The following is a 21985-nucleotide window of genomic DNA, read 5'->3' as shown; positions in this document are numbered from 1 at the left end:
TGTAGCCAGGCAGAGAGAAATGGATCTGCTTCTATGCACTACAAAACACAGGTGGAGAGAAGCGGGTCTTGTACTTTGTGTTCCCTTGCCCTTTGGCCTGGAGTTTCCTGCAGCACAAACAGACAAAAAAGTTCACATGTACATAAATCTTTTGAAATGTACGTATTGACCTAGTTGTAACGTGTGAGCTCCAGGTCTTTTCATTCCCAAATTACTACAGAAGTAAAGGGAAAGATTTAGAATCAGACAATTTGCCTTATATTTGATAATAATCCTAATAAAGAGCTTTGGTACTCGATTAAGTATTCTTGTTCTCAGGGTCTGTCTATCTCTCTCTCTCGCTATATATATATATATATATAACATCGGAGTCATTATTCTATGGGGATAACACATCCCTATCTACAAAAGCAGGAGAGAATACACAGATGTGGTTTGATATGGAAAGAAACGTTAGCCTCCTCTTTAATAAAAATAATTTGTTTATATAAGTCCTGTGAGTGCTGACCCTCTCTCAAGCACCTTCAACATTATTTGGACCTGCACCAAGGCAACAGCAACTTATCTATACGTGAGTGCCGGCATTTACTTTGAAGTTTATATATATATATATATATATATATATATATATGTGTGTGTGTATATATATATATATATATATATATATATATACATACACAGTTTATATATATATATATATATATATATATATATATATATATATATATATATATATATATATATATATGCACCAGTGTTGTTTCACATTGTCTTTGAGAAAGGCTGCAGATGCCGAAACGTTAGATGTTGATTTGAATAAACACCTCTATAATTCATTTAAGACCTGCGAGTGCGGAACATTTTCTCTAGCTATATATAAGCAGAGTGCCACCCTGGGTTTGCTATATATATATATATATATATATATATATATATATATAAGCAAACCCAGGGTGGCACTCTGCTTCAGCTCTTAGCTCGGGTGCAAGGTAAATGATTTAAATATCCAAAAAAGACCAGCAACACCGAGTTATATTCCAAAAACAGTCAATTGTGTATTAAAAACGCATGAACACGTAACGTTGGCTGTTCATGCGTTTTTAATACACAATTGACTGTTTTGGGAATATAACTCGGTGTTGCTGGTCTTTTTTGGATATATATATTTATATATATATATATACATTCCAATTGACAATGCGCACTCCTCATTCTTTATAGTTCATTTATTGTTGCATTAAAAACATCAACGTTTCGGTCCAGGTCTAGGACCTTTATCAAGATGTTAAACCATGTAATGGGAGTGCGGACCTAGTGATACAATATATATATATGTATATATATGTAAAGAATCGGCACTAACCAGTATCGGGCACAGGCTGGGTGCTGACAAAAATAATGCATCAAACTCAACAGTAGAAAGCACTCACAGCTACAGCATCAATCAGGTCAGTGATTTATTTCAGCATACCATCCATGATGGTATGCTGAAATAAATCACTGACCTGATTGATGCTGTAGCTGTGAGTGCTTTCTACTGTTGAGTTTGAGATATATATATATATATATATATATATCCACACCCTTTCTCAAAGACAATGTGAAACAACACTGGTTTTATCAGTGCACCAGTGTTGTTTCACACTGTCTTTGAGAAAGGCTGCGGATTGTGAATTTGTCTATTAAAGAGACAGTTTTCAGATTTTGTCATTTTACCAACAATTTTTTGTATGAATTTGTCTTTAGCTCTTAGTAAATTTTTTTCTTTTATTAGGCAAAAACTTTTTTTCGTAGTTGACTCGTCCTTTAAAAGGGAGGTCTTCTAATATATTTGTAGAGTGCCACCTTGGATTACTTAGCATGGCCATGTCTTTCCTCCACCAGTTATACTATACACTACACTAGCTCATACTATGCTAATTAAAAATAATGCTTTTTTATTTTTGCATGACGGCACGTGGAAAACTGAGCAGCACTTTCACCCAGAGATCTCAATATGACCCTTAAGCTAACTACATTATTAAGCTTCTTTTGTAACCTTAAAGTTAAAGACATTGAGGCTCACTTTATCAGCTTTCTCAGGGAATGTTGCTAAATGGAGGATTCATCCCCCTAGTTATATAAGGGGCAGGCTTTAACCCTGAATGTTTCATTCAGTCGGTTAAGATAGGCCAACCGCCAATATGACGCTGACAAGAGGACGAAAAAAACAGCGGGAGGAGCAAGCATAGCCTAGTGGTCAAGACACCCGCCTTAAGCCAGCCAGCCCCCCATAGCTAGAAATATGTCTCACCACAGGTTACGCCCTTGTGACCCCTGGACAGAAGTCACTTAACCTCCCTATGTCCCGGTGACCGCTTGGCCGAGAAATGGGCCGCTGCGGTTGTCGTTATGACTTTTTCAATGGCTACATTTCCCCACAAATCCTCTTTTTGCACTTTCAAGGGCAGCTCACGATTTATGATACAGGTATGGGACCTGTTATCCAGAATGCTCGGGATCTGGCGTTTTCCGGATAAAGGGTCTTTCTGTAATTTGGATCTCCATACCTTAAGTCTACTAAAAAATCAATAAAACAATTAAACATAATAGGATTGTTTTGCATCCAATAATGATTATTTATATCTTTGTTGGGATCAATTACAAGGTACTGTTTTAATACTACAGAGAAAAAGGAAATCAGTTTTAAAATTCTGAATTGTTCGATTAAAATGGAGTCTATGGGAGATGGGCTTTCCGGAATTCGGAGCTTTCTGGATAACGGGTTTCCAGATAAGGGATCCCATACCTGTACTAATGAACTCTGAGCAGCGAATTGCCTTTGCGTCTTCATACAAAAGGAATAATAAAGAGGTCAAGTTCCATTTGCCAAAACACTGTCCAGCCAGGGGTCACACCATAAAACTCCCATTCATTCCTAATAGTGCAGCCCTGGGCATTGCAGGGTTAAACAGAGAGCAAATTAAACACATTCATATGGGGAATTCACAAAAGGGGTGATATTGAGACAAAATAAAAGTGATAGAGATAGATTTGTCTTTATAATATATGTATCTATAAGCACACACAGTTCTTATGCAAAATCTAGGTGTTTTGGTCACTTTATGTGACCATCCTCGGATAAAATCTGATAAATGTTTCAGACACTAAGGGGCACATTTACTAACCCACGAATCCGAACTGGAAAAATTCCGATTGGAAAAAGAACATTTTGCGGCTTTTTCGCATTTTTTGCGATTTTTTTCGGCGCCTTTACGACTTTTCGGAAATTGTCGCGACTTTTTCGTTTTACCAATACGATTTGCGTGAAAAAACGCGAGTTTTTCGTAGCCATTACGAATTGCGCGAAAAAACGAGAGTTTTTCGTAGCCATTACGTTTCGCTCGTATCTTGTCGCGACTTTTTCGTATTGAGCGCTTGTAAGCGGCGGGCGAAACTTTCAGACTTAGCATGATTTTGGAAGCCTCCCATAGGACTCAATGGCACCCTGCAGCTCCAACCTGGCCCAAGAAAAGTCACCATACTGAAGCTTGAATGAATCCGAATGTTTCGTACTCGGCGCGAAAGCTGCGAAAAAGGCGCGACTTTTTAACGCTACGAAATAATCGCAACATTTTGCGCAACTTTCGGAATGGCTATGAAAAAGGCGCGACTTTTCGCGCAAGTTTTAACGCTACAAAAAAATCGCCAGATTTTGCACAACTTTCGGAATGGCTACGAAAAAATCGCTACAATTTTCCGAAAAATCGCAAAATATCGATCATTGCGAAAAAAACGCAATCGGACGCATTCGGCCCGTTCGTGGGTTAGTAAATGTGCCCCTAAATGTGCATTTTTTAATAAACCTCTGCTGGTTTTGCACAGGTACCTGCATAATACAGGCACCCAATCATTTGACAATTGTACGTGTGTATAACTTTATTTATAAAGCACTACTAGGATATGCAGAGCTGTACAGTTTTACAATATAGAAAATATGCACAGGGAAAGCATAATAAAAAATGATATTGAATAAATAAGTATCTTTATTAAGTGATTACATGCCACATTGTATAAGACACAATAGGAAGGAAGTCGCTGCACTGTTTAGCTTACAATCTAAGATGGGCTATTAAGATTAGGTGATCATGTTCAGATATATAGTCCCATTTGAACTATATATATTCGATCCTAGGATAATTCCACTCAACATTGAAAAACATTTGTATTCAATAATTGCAATGTCATTAGATTCATAAAAGGGCCTGTGTCCAGCATTGCCTGGGAATGCAGTCAGGTTAGCAGGCAAATGGGCCACATAACTAAGCCAAAACCTTGTGTATATGTTTTCTCTAACTGTAATAATGTTAAGTAGTCCTCTGATACAATGGAATGATTCAAGACAGATTAAAGCTCACCACCTTTTGAAAAAGCAAAAAAATTTAATTTTCTTTGGTCCAGCCAAAGAGGTGGTACTCTCCGTTATATATGGGTATTACACTTAAAGATGGACACACCAGAACCTGGTAAAAGCTCATACGCATAACCAGGATGACATGTGTATCTTCGCAGTCACAGTGGATATTCTGCCCTTGAGAATTACTGCAAAAATTACTGTTGGTTTCTTTGGGCCAGGCTCCTTGTTGCTTATTCTTTAGTTTCTCTTTGTGCAAGGAGACAGTGAGGAGTAAATGAAAACTTTGTTTATGAGTCAAGATTTTCAGTAGAAACACAGAATGTTCTCATTCAACCTGCTACATATGCTCCATGATATTTTTATTATGAAGCTGAATCCATCAAAGCATTCTTCTGATTCTTTTGATAACAAGATTCATTCATCTTTCTGCTGCTAGGAGACATGAATAGTATGGGGACTTGATCACCAGACAGATACATTTTATGACTTTCAGTTCCATTCTATTGTCAGATGTTGCATTTGCTCCTTGGATGTTGCTGAGCAGTGTTTTTAGTTTGCCAATTAATTTCTAATAAGATTTGTACCCCTTCTCCCTGACTGAACACTCCTGGGAACAGATTTAATTAGCATTATTTTGATTCTATATCATTGTTTTCATAAAAGGACTTAATGACTGCAAGACATGATGCCAGTATAACTGGTCTGCCAAGAAAGCACCCATTTTTTAAGTGTAGTAAGAAAGATAAATAGTGAGTTTACCATTCAAATAGAAACTTGAAATGTGAATGAAAATATCAACTATTGGTACTCACTTGATTGGGTCATTAAATTGCCCCTTGAGGCAACTATAGTGCTTAATGGACATTGTGTGAAAACATCAGTACTGGTGCTTTGCAAAACAACGACTTATAAAAGACCTTCAGGAAAGCATAGGCTCCAGCGTTGTGTTAGCAGCTTGCTGTATTTTTAACTTGGCTTCATGAGTCCCATTTCCATAAATGTGGTCTGTGCTTTCTTTAAACCACACAAACTAAGGAAGCCACATGCCATTCTCATTCCTTGGTCTCTGGCAAACGTAGGAAACTCAGCCACGCGCCTTGCTGGAAACATTTGAAGAAAAAATATAACTCTTTATAACTTATTTTTTTTTTCTTTTTATAAAACACTAGAGGCAATGAATATGCCTAAATTGATACATGGCAGCCTGCTGCATTTATTATTCTACCAAATTCACTAAATATACTTTTGGGACTAAAAGGATCCATGTTTTTGCACTTCAAATAACAAGTCTTTTGAAAAATGAGCTACTGCTGTTAAAGTGCTTTTCTTTCCCTACTTGCTGGATCGTCATTCTTTCCCTCTTTCTCACTTGTTTATTATTTTCAGACATGTTTCCTGTATCACTTTTGTTTGTTTTCTTCAGCTAGTCCCAGGTCAATGCCTGCCTAAATATTACCAATAGCCTGTTCCCGAGGACAGGCAAGCAGTTGTATTTGGCTGAGAATCAAATTTAACTACTTCTAACTTTCTGGAAATAGTCATCAATCAGTGAAAGATACAGTAAAAGTCATTTCATGTTTAAGATTCATCCCACAATGAGCCAATTGCTTTGATGCTGCCCAGAACTCCATTCTGTTCTTTCTTTCTTGGCCTGAACGGTGTACGGAAATAGTTGTCCATAGACAAAGATGACCTTGAAACATTACTGATAAACACTGTTGTACAGGTATGGGATCCATTATCTGGAAACCTACAGAAAGCTGTGACTTATGGGAAGCCATTTCCCATAGACTCCATTCTTATCAAATTCACATTTTTAAAAATGATTTCCTTTTTTTCTGTAATAATACTTAGTCCCAACTAAGATAAAATTAATGATTTTATTGGAGGCAAAACAGTCCTATTGGGTTTATTTAATGTTTAAATGATTCTTTTGTAGACTTAAAGTGTTGGGATCCAAATTTCGGAATGACGACTTATCCCGAAAACCCCAGGTCCCGGGCATTCTGGATAACAAGTTGACTGAGAATAACATTATCTGCTTCCCTAACTTTAGCACGTGTCAGAGTACCTCTTCAAGTAAAGTAATGTGCTGGGCTAAGGCCTACAATCTGTTGCAAGATCATAACAATATAATTACATTTATTAAGACAGATGAATAAAATAATTACATTTAAGAAACCAGATTAAAAGCTGGAACAGCAACTGACAAAAAAAAAACACAAGGTCATAGTAAACAGGTCGACATGTTCTGTGGACTGTACCATCACTGCTTTATCAAAAGCCTGGTATCCATAATCCCGGGGTGTAGAAAACACCCAAATGCCATAATCACATCCCTTAAAGGTACAAACATCTTTTTGGGTTTTTTTTGCAAACGCATTCATTACTTTAGATACAGTGTAGTAAAAACAATTGCATAACTATATACAGAATAAATATATATATATATACACAGAAACTCGAACAAACGGGCTGCTCCACACAGGACTTATGTAGAACAAAGAAATTTTTATTTCAGACTATAATAAAGACAATATACTATGTATATATATATATATATATATATATATATATATACACACACACACATATATTAACACATAGACAAAAATTCATTGTAGAGCATAGCAATTAATCATTAATTACAAAGAAATTAATTAGAAGAAGAACAGACAGGAGAATTTCTTTTGTTCAGGTACGTGAAACCCAAATTTTATCCACCAACCCTAGTACATGGGGATTTGATTGGTTATATAAAAGGATCTAACTTGAGATTGTGTATAATATACAGTCAGGATGCCTGGTACTATTAGGAAACATTAGGCTATAAAATGACAGGATCTGGATAAGAGTCCATCATTTATATATAAAACATTGGGATATTTTTTTTCCCCAGGGTTCAAGTGTTATAGGGAAACATGCAAATCGGATAGTATATCTTGCTAAAGATTTTTTTGTCTTTTCAAAACCTCTGAATGTCTAAAGTTAATTTTATTCATACAGGATGTGTCTAACAGGAGCAAGGAAAGCTAGAATTTTAGAATATATGATTTCTTTTATTTTGATAATTGAAGTTGTACTGCGTAAATGTAAAATGATTGCATGGGTGGGGTCAAAAGGGGTTCTGGATATAGACAGGCCTGGAGATTGTAGTTAGGCAGACCTACGATGTTGCATTATTAACCATGCAAGAAACTGTTTACTCTGACCATGTGATTTTCCAACTTATTGATTTTATTTATTGTGATTTTGTAATGGAGTTTCTAACCTTGGCCCAGAGTGCTTGACTGTGAAGAGATGCTGTGATAGATGTGAGTGATAGCACTTTAATAAAGCTAGAAACTACCGACATGTGTAAGAAATGGCAAGACGGTTTTCTCTGTGTTCTTTTGTGGCTGACATTTTCACATTTTTTGACTGGAAGTCTTGCAACTGACATGTTTGCTTCTAAAGCTCAGGCCATTCTCCAGATATCAGTGAGGGAAGATGCCAAAGTAATAACTTGCCCTGAAGCCACTTACATTCTTACAATTAAAAGCAGTGTATATTTTATGTTTTAAAGGGCATGTGTCTGTAAAATATCAGAGAGAGGTAGTGCACAAAATGGCACAATCCATTATTTCTTTGGACTTTGCACACTTCCTTCCTGCTTTAAAGAACTGATGCACATCTCTGCACTCCGTCTGCAGTCTCCCCAAGGAATACAGTGTTCCCTGCATTTTGAAGCACATTATTCAGGAGGGTCAAGTTTAGGAAGACACATAGGTGGCCCCCCCAGCCCCCTGTCATTCTGACTTTCAAGTTATAGTGTAGCGGCAGACACAGGTTGCAGAGGGGCACTATACTTAACATCTGTCATAAGACAAGTTGTAAGGACAGGACAATAAGGGGTATATTTATCATATGGAGTGAATCATTACTGGTGATGTTGTCCAGGGCAACCAATCAGCAATTAGATTTCAACAGAAAACCCAAGCAAAACATCTGATTGGCTGCTATGAGCAATATCACCTGTAATGTTTTACTCCACTTTTTACACAACGTGATAAATATACCCCTGAGTATTCTCTGCATGTACTTTGTCATCCCTGACACAGATGCCTATTCATAGGCTGAGGAGCCTCTGTTATTGGATTTAACCTTCACTCTTCCTGAAGGTGCAAGATGATTACTGTTACTCTAGAGCAGTGATCCCCAACCAGTGTTTTAGAAGTAACATGTTTGCTCCCCAACCCCCTGGATTTTGCACCCAGTGGCCTCAAAGCAAGTGCTTATTTTGGAATTCCTGGCTTCAAGGCTTTAGTTGCAATTAAAACCTGTGTACTGCCTGTGTACTGCCAAACAGAGCCTCCTGTAGGCTGCCAGGCTACACAGGGGAGACCAATAGCCAATCAAAACCCATATTTAGCACCCCAGGAACTTTTTCGTACCTACCTCTTTTGTACATTTGATACTGGCTCACAGTTAAAAAATGTTGGGCACTCCTGTTCTAGTGCTGTCATTTAGCATTGTTTTGATGTATGTTAGCAAGTTTTTTCTGGTTGAGAAGCCATAGCAACTAATTGCCATTTAGCTTTTGCCAGTGTAGTGCTTTTAGAGAGAGTACATAAGACATCTAATGACTGGGGGACTGGTCTTGGGCCAACTTTGGCAGTACTGGTACATTAGGCTCTGTAATAGCAAGTGCATTAATTATAAAGCATACTGTTGATCAAGAGCTCTTGGTGCTTTCCTGCTGGAGAACGGATAACTGAGGAGTGATTACCAACATTGTGCTTAGCAATGTCAGAATGAATCAAAGACATGTAATTACCAGCACAATGAAATTCACGGCTCCTCTTCAATAATGAATTCACAGACACTATCAGGATTGCATTGGATTCCTTCCTGCGCTTGGTACTTGCACTGAATTTTAACTGAACAAATTATTCTGCATAGCATTTGATTTTAGTTCATTTTGTATATTTTCTATTGATTGCTTGCACAAACAAGGTAGCACAGCATTAAGAAGTTAGACATAATCTAGAGATGTATTGAGGGCGGAAGCCCTGGGGCATTATAAGTGTAACAGGGAAAACCTACAACTGCTAGGGGGCTTGACTAATGTGCAGTTTTGGTGTATGTTTGCAAAACAGGCCATGTTGCCTAAGTTCTGGGGTGCAAAAGTAGATCTTACTGCCGGCCCAGTAACTTTAATTAGTCCACTGCTATTGCTGATATCCTGACTATACATGAGTTTATACCATGCAATTGCAGTACAGTCTGTCACTCCTTGCACCTCTAGCTATGGGCAGAAATGCATTGTAACTCAAGGCATATTTTACTTGCAACACTCACTCGCAACCGTTTACAGCTCAAACACTACTTGCAAGTATTTTTGGGAAAATCACAGGAATTGCTGTGTAGCCACTTCTATTGACCACCATAGTATCGTCTCACTATTCAGTGAGATCTGTGGGGACTGGGTGCCAGGCTCAGACTGGCAGTCTGTGGGTTCTGGCAACGCCAGAGGGGCTGCTGTAAGATGCCACATCAGGGGCTGTTTGGGCCTCTTGTCCACTTGAATTCCAGTCTTGGCCTGCTGGGTGCTTGCACTCTGTGTAGACATGATTGAACCCCTGTTTATCTGTTTGAAAGACTTAGGAGCATATTTATTATAGTGTGTAAGCCAACATCACTGACAGTGTTGCCCACAGCAACCAATCAGATATTTGCTTTTGTTTTCTAACTTGTAGGTGACCCTTCAAATATAATTGCTGATTGGTTGCTATTGGCACCATGACTGGTAATGCTGACACACAATAATAAATTTGCCCCATAGTGTAGCAGCCTCTAACACAATACAGGACCTGCTAACAAAGAAGACCAGTAGTTAGCAGGCCATAAATGAATGGTGAAACTGGAACACCGATCAGGACTGGGCAATAAAATTATTTCTGTGCCATCCCTGTATGTATACCCCCACTGAAAAGGGAGTATGTGAATTCACTACTTTATACTTTACTCTATCCCCAGGAAATTAATTTACTAAACTACATGTTCAGTACATCATACAGAATTTATATCAAAATTTGCCTATTTCCACTACTGATTTTTATCCTGACTTTTTCATGATTTTTCAAGACCTCCCCACTTCACATGTGGTTCTGTTAAAATATTTCAGAAGCAAACTGTGTGCTTTAATAAAGTAGTAATGCATTGATCACAAAAGGGTGAGCAGAACCTTTGAAGTCTTACTTTCCATAACATTGGTAAAAAATCTAACCACATGTTACCCAGGTGCTGGGAACTATCACTGGGGCAATAACACAGTTTAATCCCCATCATCTTGTGCTATTTCAGAAGCCTCTTGTGTGTGTTATGTGGGAATGGAACAACTTTTTCTTACATTTATTCCTTTGGGTATCTGTCTATACCAGTGAGGGACAGACTGCTATACTGCCATATAAAAGCTCTGATGCTGGAGAGACAGCGAGCCTATTTGTTAAGTACAGGTACACAGAGTCAAGAGGCAAGCTTATCACTCATGTCAAGTTAGGGCAATACAATACAAACATAAAATCCTTGCTCTCATACCCTTTACAGCTTGAAGAACAAAGCACCCTTTGGCTTTTCATAGGCAGTTATTCTGTGACCTTTCAAGCCAGCCTTACATTATGAAGCAGTGATTAATAGCCGGCACTTGAATGAACATTTGACTGCAGAATTGTAGTATCTTGCTAAGCGTCAGTTTGGCTTTAATGGCATTTCCTTTGTTTCTCTGGCATTGCGCAGCCAATATTTAGTGACTAAAGTAGGCGCAGAGCCGGACCTGAATTGATCTGAAGCACTCAGACATAGACACGCAGCAATGACTTATTAGTGGCCTTTCCCTCCCACACAAAACGGTGGGATAAATCGCTCACCTTTTAATTCCCCTTAGTAATGGCGCTGCTATTCCATTGCACCATGCAGTCTTTATTAACCCCTTTTTGCTGTGCTCACCTTTTAATTCCCTTTAGTAATAGCTTTGCTATTGCATTGCACACCATATGTACCAAGCATAGCTTTTGCCTCTTGGGCTGTTTGGTACAGTCACCATACATGAGTAAAGAGTTTATGCTTCATGCATGATACATTAATATCTTCTGAAAATCGCAGGTTGGGAAAAAATTCATGGCAGCATATCACTAAATTAGAATGCCATCTACCTTAATATAATGCATGCAGAAATTAGGGAAATCCTCAGAGGTAGCAATTGCAGGCTTTATTAGAGTCAAGCCAGTGTTAATGAAGTGGCACCCTTATCAAAGCTAATAGAAATGCCAATTCATCCAGATGCTTTTAACTGCTTTTGGGCAGTGAAGTACATTCTTTTTAAATGTTTGTCATTACCCAGCAATGTGTTCTAATACCTGTCCAAATGCTTAGTCCCCAATGTAAACTACTCAGTAAATAAGTTGTTTAATTTAAAACTGTTGCTAACTCTTCTACTAGTGATATGTCACAAACCCTTTGAAACTTAACTTGATGGTGAACCACCCCTTTAACTTTTAGTATGTTATAGAATGGCCAATTCTTACCAACTTTTTAATTGGTCTTAAGTTTTTCTACTTTTTAGCTTTCCTTTTATGACTTTTCCCAGCTTTCAAATTGGGATCACTGACCCTAGCAGACAGAAAAAACAATTGCTCTTTGAGGCTACAATTTTATTGTTATTGTTACTTTTTATGACTTATCTCCACACAAACCAGTGGGATAAATCACTCACCATGCAATCTGAATATTTACCCCTTTCTACATCGCTCACCTTTCAATCCCTTTTAGTAATAGCTTTGTTTTTGCATTGCACCATGCAGAATCAATATTAACCCCTTTGTACAATATGTATCAAGCACATAGCTCCTGTATCTTAAACTCAAGCCGTTTGGTACAGCCACCATACATGAGCAGAGTTCATGCTTCATACATGCTACAATCAGGAAAAGTTGTTGTACCATATTAGCCAGTCAAAATGTTACAGGGCAACCATTTTGAAATAAAAAAATAACAAAGGTGGTATAAAGGTGATACCTTTATTATCTAAGATAATCATAGCAAGCTTTCAGAACATTCCAATTCCTTTTTAAAGCTAATTACAAAGAAGCTGTGGTGTTCTCTGAGATATTTGATCCTTGAGAAAGGTCCTAATAAGGACCGAAACGTTGGTTTTAACAATATATTTAAAATAAAAAAATTTTGATGAAACATTGAAGGGTGTGCTGGCCACAGATGATTATTTTCTATATATATATATATATATATATCAATCCAAATGGTGTCCGCACTCCAAGGCTCAATATTCTGCGGGGTGCTTAGCCAAAATTATGCATTATGTATGCATAGAAAATAATCATCTGTGGCCAGCACACCCTTCAATGTTTCATCAAAATTTTTTTATTGCAGATATATTGTTAAAACCAACGTTTCGGTCCTTGTTAGGACCTTTCTCAAGGATATTATCCTTTATCGTTGAGATATTATCCTTTATCCTTGAGAAAGGTCCTAACAAGGACCGAAACGTTGGTTTTAACAATATATCTGCAATAAAAATTTTTTTGATGAAACATTGAAGGGTGTGCTGGCCACAGATGATTATTTTCTATATATATATATACATATATATATATATATATATATATATATATATATATATATATATATATATACACACACACAACATTTAGCCCATACATCAAATAACCTGCAAAAAGGTATAACCATCTCTGTGCGAGGAGTTAACAAAGTCATATACAAGTGGAACTGCATTTATACTTGGCCGAGTATAAATTAGGACTAAGTTGGTAAAGTGTGAAATAAAAGGAATTCCATTTAATCAATTAGTCCAGTGTCTCACGTTTGTATTTCTGACTTGCCGCAGGCAGTTCTACATATCTACATATATTAGCCATAAAGCCGCGGCCCAGGTTCTGTCCCTTCTACAGAGAGTTGATTTTCATTTAGTTTGTATTCCTAAAATTTTCTTTCATTTCTGTTTAAATGATTCGTAAATCATTTATACTGTTGGCTATATGGTATCCTACTAGTATGTCCAGTTTTTTATTAGTTAAAGTGAATTGGTGGTGTGTATTTCTCTTTCTCAGGCTTTGACCAGTCTCTCCTACAGGTATGCACAGTCCAGCAGTGTATTAAATACATCATATCGCAAGAAGAACAGCTTTACTGGCCATGGATACAGTACTCCTCTAATGTGTCCAGAATCCTTATTTTGTCTGAAATTAAGATGTGTGGGCAGGTGTTTTTGCCACAGGGTTATGTTCCATTTTTGGTAACTTTGTTATTAGTATCTTTAGATTTGGAGGCTGTCTAAATGGTAGAAGTGGTGGGTCTGGGAATATGCTTTTGAGCCTCTTGTCCTTGTGAAGTGTACACTGGAAGTTTTTCTGAGGGTCTTTAGTTGTGGATTGTATGTGACTACAACTTCAGATTTTTATTTTTATTGTAAAAGTTGACTCCTGGGAATCCTGGTGGCTGTATCAATGTATTGATCCACAATCCTTGGGTTGTAGCCCCTGCTGATTAAGTCTGCTGTGGACGTTTTGAGGTGGTTATCCCTTTCAGTGTTGTCAGAACATATACAATTATATCATAAAACATGGCTGTAGATGATGGTGTGTTTTGTTTGGTCACTGTGAAAGCTGTCTTACATTAGACATGATGGTTTGTCCATTGACTTTTGATATATGGTGGTTTTTCTCAGCTTTTGGGGTCACTGACCCTGGCTGGCAAAAAACTATTATTTGTTGAAGCTCCAATTTTATTGTTATTGTTACTTTTTCTGACTTTTCTTTCTATTCAGGCCCACTCCTATTTATATTCCAGTCTCTCATTCTAACCACTGCGTGATCGCTAGGGTAATTTTGACCCTAGCAACCAGATAGCTGCTAAAATTCCAAACTGGAGAACTGCTGAACAAAAAGCTAAAAAATTCAAAAACCATACATAATAATGCTTTTAAAGCTTTCAATAATGCAAGTAACCACTTGCCTTCAGTTATAATGGCTGGTAATGACTGTAAAGGCTTGTATGGATAGGGAGACTATCCTCTTGTAACCTGTGGTTTTTCAACTGAGGCTGAACTATAACTCTCAGCATCCTATGGCAGCCACAGTGCTGATGGTTGGGACCACAGATTGCCGATACATGCGCTAACATACTGAAGTTGTTTTTCTTTCTGCTGCAATTGCTACAGATGTAAGGACTCAGCAACCCCTTTTGCCTAAAAGCTTTTGATTGCAAACATAATTTCCAATATGCAGCCATCATTTACACTCATCTGTCTATAACCTGGGTTTGCCTTCTTCCAAACTCTTATAACTCTTCTCTTTTTTATCTCTGAGGGAATAGATGGCTATAAGTGGCTCTTTCTGTCGGGGCTTAATGAGCCTCTGCTTCATGCATTGCCAATAAGTAAACTAAGCAAATTTAGCAAAATGTAACAAGGAGGCATTCGTCTAATTGGATTAATATAGGTCTCAGGAGAAGCAAATATGAAGTGGTTTCTCTGTCTATGCAAATGTTTTTCTGCAGATCAGGGAATAGCAGCGTAAGTGTCGGGCGTTAGTTTAATAGCAAAAAAACTTGATTACTGTTTATAACTTCCTAATGCTAATATATAAGAACAGCATTTCCTTAAAGAGAAATAAAGCCTAAAAAGAATATGGCTAAAATGCTTTATGTTATATACTGAACTTACTGCACCAGTCCAGAGGCTCAGGAGACCTATAACAGCAATTACCTGCCCATGGCAGCTTCCATCTTGCTAGGCCATCTGTTGTGTGTCACGGCCCATGTAATTTGGGCTGCTGAAAAGGTAAGGGGTTGCCACAATCAAAACAAGCAGGAAGGTAGGTTACATTTTTCATAGAAGCTAATGTTGCAGGGCTGATTATTAGTCAATATGGCTGCACAATGAAAGCTGTATTGCTAAAAAGCTTTGCTTATTTCATTTACATTGTATATTATATATACTGCATCGTCCCATAGCTTGGGTAAGGGACCGTAGCCCAGGGTATGTGCTCTGGCACTCCCCCCCATCAAAAGGCTGTAGTGGCCTTGGACTGGTACAAAAGCCCAAAATATAAGACATAGTATTTCTAGCCTGAACTGTAATATCCAGTTGTGTGTGTTTGATGGAATTAACAGAATCAGTCTTTATAATGTGACAGTCACCTGGGCACATTTCCTCCATTGCAGAGTTTTGACTTTTATGGATTGTATCCTGAGACAGAAATCTAAAATTCAGTTGTATTTCTTGGCAAAAATGGCTTTTTCTGGAAGTCGGAAAAAAAACTTTGTTGTCTGAATGTGTTTTTGCAGGTTTTTCAGTGTAACATATTAAAAAAAATCTGTTTGGTAAGTGGTCATATTATGTAAAACAGCATGGAGGTGCAGTGGTTAGCACTGGGGTCCTAGGATTTATTTGTGAGGGCACTATATAAATAAAGAATAATAAGCTATAGAGGGCATTTTTATTTGCCCTTATATTTGCGTATTTTAACTTGTTCAGAAGTAGAATACAAGTGTATTTGCTGCTAAATTCTCTATGAAATATAGGGAAGCAGGGTGGATTCTGTGGCCCTAGAAAGCTTTATGAGCAATGTGGTGCTGGGGAGTTAGAACATGTGGCACGGTCAAATTTGCATCCATTTCTGATTCTTTCGATGTCCATGGTGTGTGGTTGAGTGTGTGTTTATACACTCTCACAGCTAGACAGACTTAAGGCGTTTTCTTGAATTGGAATATGTGACATTGTATTAAAATATTTTGCACTCTGTTTACTCCCTGTAACCTCAGAGATACTTCGGGCCCCCAAAAGAGAAAACGGAAACTCTCCCGGCCTAAAACAACATCAGGTGAAGAAAAACCCAGAACCAAACGCCATCGGAAGTGAACAGTCTCTAATGTGCTCCACAGGCCGTAATTTACCAAAAGGAATTCTGCTCAATGACAGGAAGGGGAGAAGAGTCTACAGCTGCTACCCATCTCCAAGGACACATTGCTGCTACACAGACTGCAGAAAGGAATATGGGGTCAAACAGGCTTGGTGCCCCCTCTTGTATGTATATAAGCCTTGACTAATACAACACAGGCGTATTTATCTCCAGCACAGAATCAAACCAAATACAACATGTGCTAACATTCAATGTGTGCTACTCTCATTCCGTGTGATGGTAGGAATGCAACTGAAAATAGTAAAACCGATAACAAGACCGGCGGGTTCCATTTGCATTTTATACAAGAGTCACAAAACCTAAAATGCTTTCTATAGATGGTATAAAGCCTCAGCTCCAACTGTGATCAAAAAGCTACCTCAGATAGGATAAGCTTATATCTGTACTCACTGGCATTTCCTTGGCACCAGAGCTTGTTAGGTAGACTCGTCTGGATAAAATTTGCACTCTTTTATTTAAGCACCAGCTCTAAACCCATTACCTATTTCACAAAGGTCAAATTTAATATAGTAAAGAGTAAAATGTCTTTACTATTGTGAAATAAAACATACGCTTCTTAATTTAAACACCAGATATAAACTTGATATAAGATTGATAAAGGGCAAGTTTAATATAGAAAGTATTCATAAAATGTCTCGTTGTGAAATAAAATTCTTTCCCGAAACTACAGTAAATTCCAGTCATTGTTATACTGCATAGGACACAAGTTGGGTGTCCAGTAGGGGGAGCTGTTGCAAGCTGTTTGCTTTTAATCATTAGACAAGATAGGCTTATAGCTGCCAGTGGATGCAAACATATGTACTTTGCAGAAAATCAGTGAGCGAGAGTTTAAGCATTTAGAATCAATATAAAGTTGCTCAGTTGCCCTTTAAGCACCTTTGCAATTTACTAATTATTATTTTCCACTTTTCAGGACATTAGGAGTTTTTACATTGCTAATGTAATACATTTTATATACCACCACCATTTTTTTTTTTTTTAATTATTTAGGGTTTGATTTAGCAGCTCTCCATTTTGGAATTAGCTCCAACTTTCCCCTGCAACCAATCAGTGGTTTGAAATATAAACAGGGAAAGGCCTGAATAGAAAGATATGTAATAAAAAGTAAAAATAACAATAACATTGTAGCCTTACTAGACCAATCGCTTTTTGGCTGCCAGATGAAAAAAATCAAGATCTGATCAAAAGTGGTAAATATGAGCCATTCTGTAAGGGTGAACTACCCTTTCAATGTCAGATGGACTATATTGTTTAGAGCCCCCTTTCCCCCCAGGGTCATTTCCTATCCCATTATTGGCAAGTGCTGCTGATCGTCTTTGATTTCAGGTGATAAGTACTTGAAAAACGCTCTTGTGCACATTTTCTAGAGATAATCACAGGTTGGTGGAGATCCATAGTGCTTTCCATTGATGTCTGTATAAAAAGTGATTGCATTCTAAATGATAAAAATCGATTGTGCTTTTCTTATATTTCTGTGCTATTTCCTGTAAGGAGTCATTTTAAAAGTTAAAATGCATTTGTAAAATGAAAGATATTATCTGGGAAATAAATGAATTTTTTATTTTAATATTGTGATATTGGATTACTGTGTATATTATACAATAGAAAATAAATGTCATGCATGTTTCTTTCAAATGATGGCTCAGATTCTGTAAGCAAAAGAGGTCCTTGTTGTCCATGTTGCCTGCTGTTGTGCTAGAATCTCTGCCTAATGAATGCTGCAGAACAGTATTGGGGTATGTACATAATGTGGTTATTTTAAACAAGGGGTGTTGTGCTGGATCTTTCATAGTAACATAGTAAGTTGGGTTGAAAAAAGACATACGTCCATCAAGTTCAACCATAATGCCTATACCTAACCTGCCTAACTACAAGTTGATCCAGAGGAAGGCAAAAAACCCCATCTGAAACCTCTCTAATTTGCCTCAGAGGGGAAAAAATTCCTTCCTGACTCCAAGATGGCAATCGGACCAGTCCCTGGATCAACTTGTACTAAGAGCTATCTCCCATAACCGTGTATTCCCTCACTTGCTAAGAATCCATCCAGCCCCTTCTTAAAGCTATATAATGTATCAGCCAGTACGACTGATTCGGGGAGGGAATTCCACAACTTCACAGCTCTCACTGTAAAAAATCCTTTCCGAATATTTAAATGGAAACCTCCCTTCTTCTAAACGGAGTGGGTGCCCTCGTGTCCGTTGGAAGGACCTACTGGTAAATAAAACATTAGAAAGGTTATTATATGATCCCTTTATATATTTATACATAGTTATCATGTCACCTCTTAAGCGCCTCTTCTCCAGTGTAAAGAGACCCAACTTGGCCAGTCTTTCTTCATAACTGAGACTTTCCATACCCTCTACCAGCTTAGTTGCCCTTCTCTGGACCCTCTCTAACTCAATAATGTCCCGTTTGAGCACTGGAGACCAAAACTGAACAGCGTATTCTAGATGGGGCCTTACCAGCGCTCTGTAAAGGGGAAGAATAACCCCCTCCTCCCGTGAATCTATACCCCTTTTAATACAGCTCAAAACCTTGTTTGCCCTTGCAGCTGCTGCCTGGCATTGCTTGCTACAGCCAAGTTTATTATCTACAAGGACTCCAAGGTCCTTCTCCATTATGGATTTGCCTAGTGCAGTCCCATTAAGGGTATACGGGGCTTGCATATTTTTACATCCCAGGTGCATGACCTTACATTTATCCACATTAAATCTCATCTGCCACTTAGCTGCCCAGATTGCCAGTTGGTCAAGATCCTGCTGCAGGGATGTCACATCCTGGATAGAATTGACTGGTCTGCAGAGTTTTGTGTCATCTGCAAACACTGATACATTACTCATAATACCCTCCCCTAAGTCATTTATGAACAAATTAAACAAAAGTGGACCCAGTACAGAACCCTGAGGGACCCCACTGAGAACCTTACTCCAAGTAGAGAATGTGCCATTAACAACCACCCTCTGTACCCGATCCTGTAGCCAGTTTTCTATCCATGTGCAAACGACTTCACTAAGACCAATAGACCTTAGCTTAGAAAGCAGTCGTTTGTGGGGAACGGTATCAAATGCTTTCGCAAAATCCAAATAGATGATATCTACTGCATCCCCACTGTCCAGCTTCTTACTTACCTCATCATAAAAAGCAATTAAATTGGTCTGACATGACCTGTCCTTCATAAAGCCATGCTGATTACTGCTCATAATGGCATTCTCCACTACATAATTTTGAATGTGATCCCTTAACAAGCCTTCAAATAACTTGCCCACCACGGATGTCAAACTTACAGGCCTATAATTGCCAGGCTGAGATCTTACTCCCTTTTTAAATATGGGAGTGACATTCGCCTTCTTCCAATCCCTAGGTACCATACCTGATGAGAGCGAGTCTGAGAATATCAGAAACAAGGGCCACTGCAATTCTGCCCCTAGCTCTCTCAGTACCCGAGGGTGTATTCCATCTGGCCCCGGTGCCTTGTTTACATTTATCGTGTGTAACCCTTTAAGCACCATATCCTGTGCCAACCACTGTATAGTTGGAGCTGAGGCAACAGTGAAGCTATTGGGTGGGACTTGGCCCACTGGCTCCTCTACTGTATACACAGAAGAAAAGAACTGGTTAAGCACATCTGCCTTTTCTGTATCCGCTGTAACCATATTGTTATTGTAACTCAATGGGGCCACACCCTCAACCTGCATCTTTTTACTATTAATATACTTAAAAAACTTTTTGGGGTTAGTCTTGGCCTCGGCCGCGATGCGCTCCTCATTTTCTATCTTTGCCTTCCGGATTGCTGTTTTACAACACTTGTTATAGTGTTTATATTCATTAAACGCAGCTACTGTCCCCTCTGACTTATATTTCTTAAAAGCTTTCCTTTTTTTCCCTATTAACTTCTTTACCTCAGAGTTAAGCCACATAGGGTGATTCTTAACACTTCTGCTTTTTCTTATTAATAGAATAAATTGAGAACAGTAATGATTTAATATCATTTTAAATGACAACCATTTCTGCTCTGTATTTTTATCAGAAAACATAATGCCCCAATCTATGCCCTGAAGCGCTGCCCTTAAGGAGCTAAAATTTGCCTTCCTAAAATTCAGTGTCTTTGTTGCCCCCGTGTAAATTTGTTTCCTGCACCAAACATCAAATGAAATAACATTATGGTCACTATTACCCAGGGGTTCAACCACTTGCACATTTGCTATACGTTCTGGGTCATTAGAGATCACTAGATCTAGTATAGCATTGTTCCTGGTTGGCTCCTCAACAACCTGTGACATAAAGTTGTCGTGCAGCAAGTTTATAAACTTGTTCCCATTTACTGTCCTGGCAGTACTATTGCCCCAGTCAATATCAGGGTAATTAAAATCCCCCATTATTATCACTTGCCCCAAACTAGCAGCCTTTTCTATTTGCAACAGGAGCTGGGCCTCCTCCTCTTCGCTTACATTAGGGGGTCTATAGCATACCCCTACAATTAGTTTGGTAGATTCTTTACTATCTGTGAGAAGCTCAACCCATAAGGATTCAGCTCCCTCTGTTCCCCCCATAACTTCCTCCTTAATATTTGCTTATAAGTCGTGCTTAATGAACAGACACACTCCTCCTCCTTTTCTATTTCCCCTGTCCCTCCGAAACAATGTATACCCCCCATCAGAAAGGTGATAATATTGCTTTGTCATATTGAATCAGTGGAAAATAAGCTCAGTATTTTTGTTGTGCAAGGTTAATTATTACATTCCCTAGATATTTTTCTTTCGAAATTACCAGCTAATATCTCTTCAGATTATAAGAGCTGCTGTCTACATGTTTATTATGCTAAACATGAATGATGTTAGGCAACATCATTCAGCTCAAATGATTTAATATTGTATTGACTGCTCACCACTGTTCTGTAATTGGGAAAAGAGAGCATTTTTGCATTTAAAATGCTGGCTTGAGCATGAGGTCTGTCTGCCAATGCTTTACACACAGGGCTAGGACTGGGTCGTTGGGACACCGGAAAAAACTTTGTGGGCCCCGCCGACCCAGACCTGCCCTGTGTATCCACCTCCCACCCTCCTGTTGATGTAAAATTCTATTAAAATACATTCCTGTGACAATGAAACACTCCCCTTTGAGTACAAACCCTAGTACTGCAGGCATGACACCCACGCTACATTGCTGCCAACTTGTCTCTTTCCCTACAGAGTGAAATGCGACTCTTTATAGAATATAGCAAAAGGAGTGAAAGATCCACTGAAATTGATCCATTGAAAAAAATACAGGCACAAGTGCAAAAAGCTTTGGGCATTAGCCCTTAAGTGCCAGGACTGGACCAGGCTAGATAATGTTGGAGTGCTCCAGAACACAACATCTGAGGTTCTTTTTTTTAAAAAGATTGAGAGAATGTTCCCTACGGTGGAAATCAGGTATAGAATTTCTGAGGTAAGGTTTTCGAGCAGAGACCATGAGCCACACTCATATGTATGAAGTGTTAGTGGGCCACAAATGCATGAAAAGATTTTTTGGGGGATGCCAAATAAGGGCTGTGATTGGCTATTAGGTAGCACCATGGGGACTGCTGGCCTGCAGGAGGCTCTGCTTAGAGTAA

At 38.4% G+C, this 21985-nt stretch overlaps 1 protein-coding gene across 3 annotated transcripts in view; it reads left to right on the top strand.

Annotated features, from left to right (window-relative positions):
• Positions 1 to 17959, top strand: part of rad18 (RAD18, E3 ubiquitin protein ligase) — a 114088-nt gene extending 96129 nt beyond the window's left edge. For all 3 annotated transcript variants that reach the window (XM_004914132.4, XM_004914131.4, XM_002936252.5), the window contains one exon: positions 16235 to 17959. In XM_004914132.4, coding sequence (XP_004914189.2) covers positions 16235 to 16331 — 97 coding nt within the window. In that variant the 3' untranslated portion in view covers positions 16332 to 17959. The remainder of the gene's footprint in view (positions 1 to 16234) is intronic.
• The last annotated feature ends 4026 nt before the right edge of the window (positions 17960 to 21985 follow it).

This window comes from Xenopus tropicalis, chromosome 4, assembly GCF_000004195.4.
Source record: "Xenopus tropicalis strain Nigerian chromosome 4, UCB_Xtro_10.0, whole genome shotgun sequence".
NCBI classification, from domain to species: Eukaryota; Metazoa; Chordata; class Amphibia; order Anura; family Pipidae; genus Xenopus; species Xenopus tropicalis.
The sequence above is the reverse complement of the archived record's forward strand: the minus strand, read 5'-3'. Positions and strand labels throughout refer to the sequence as shown.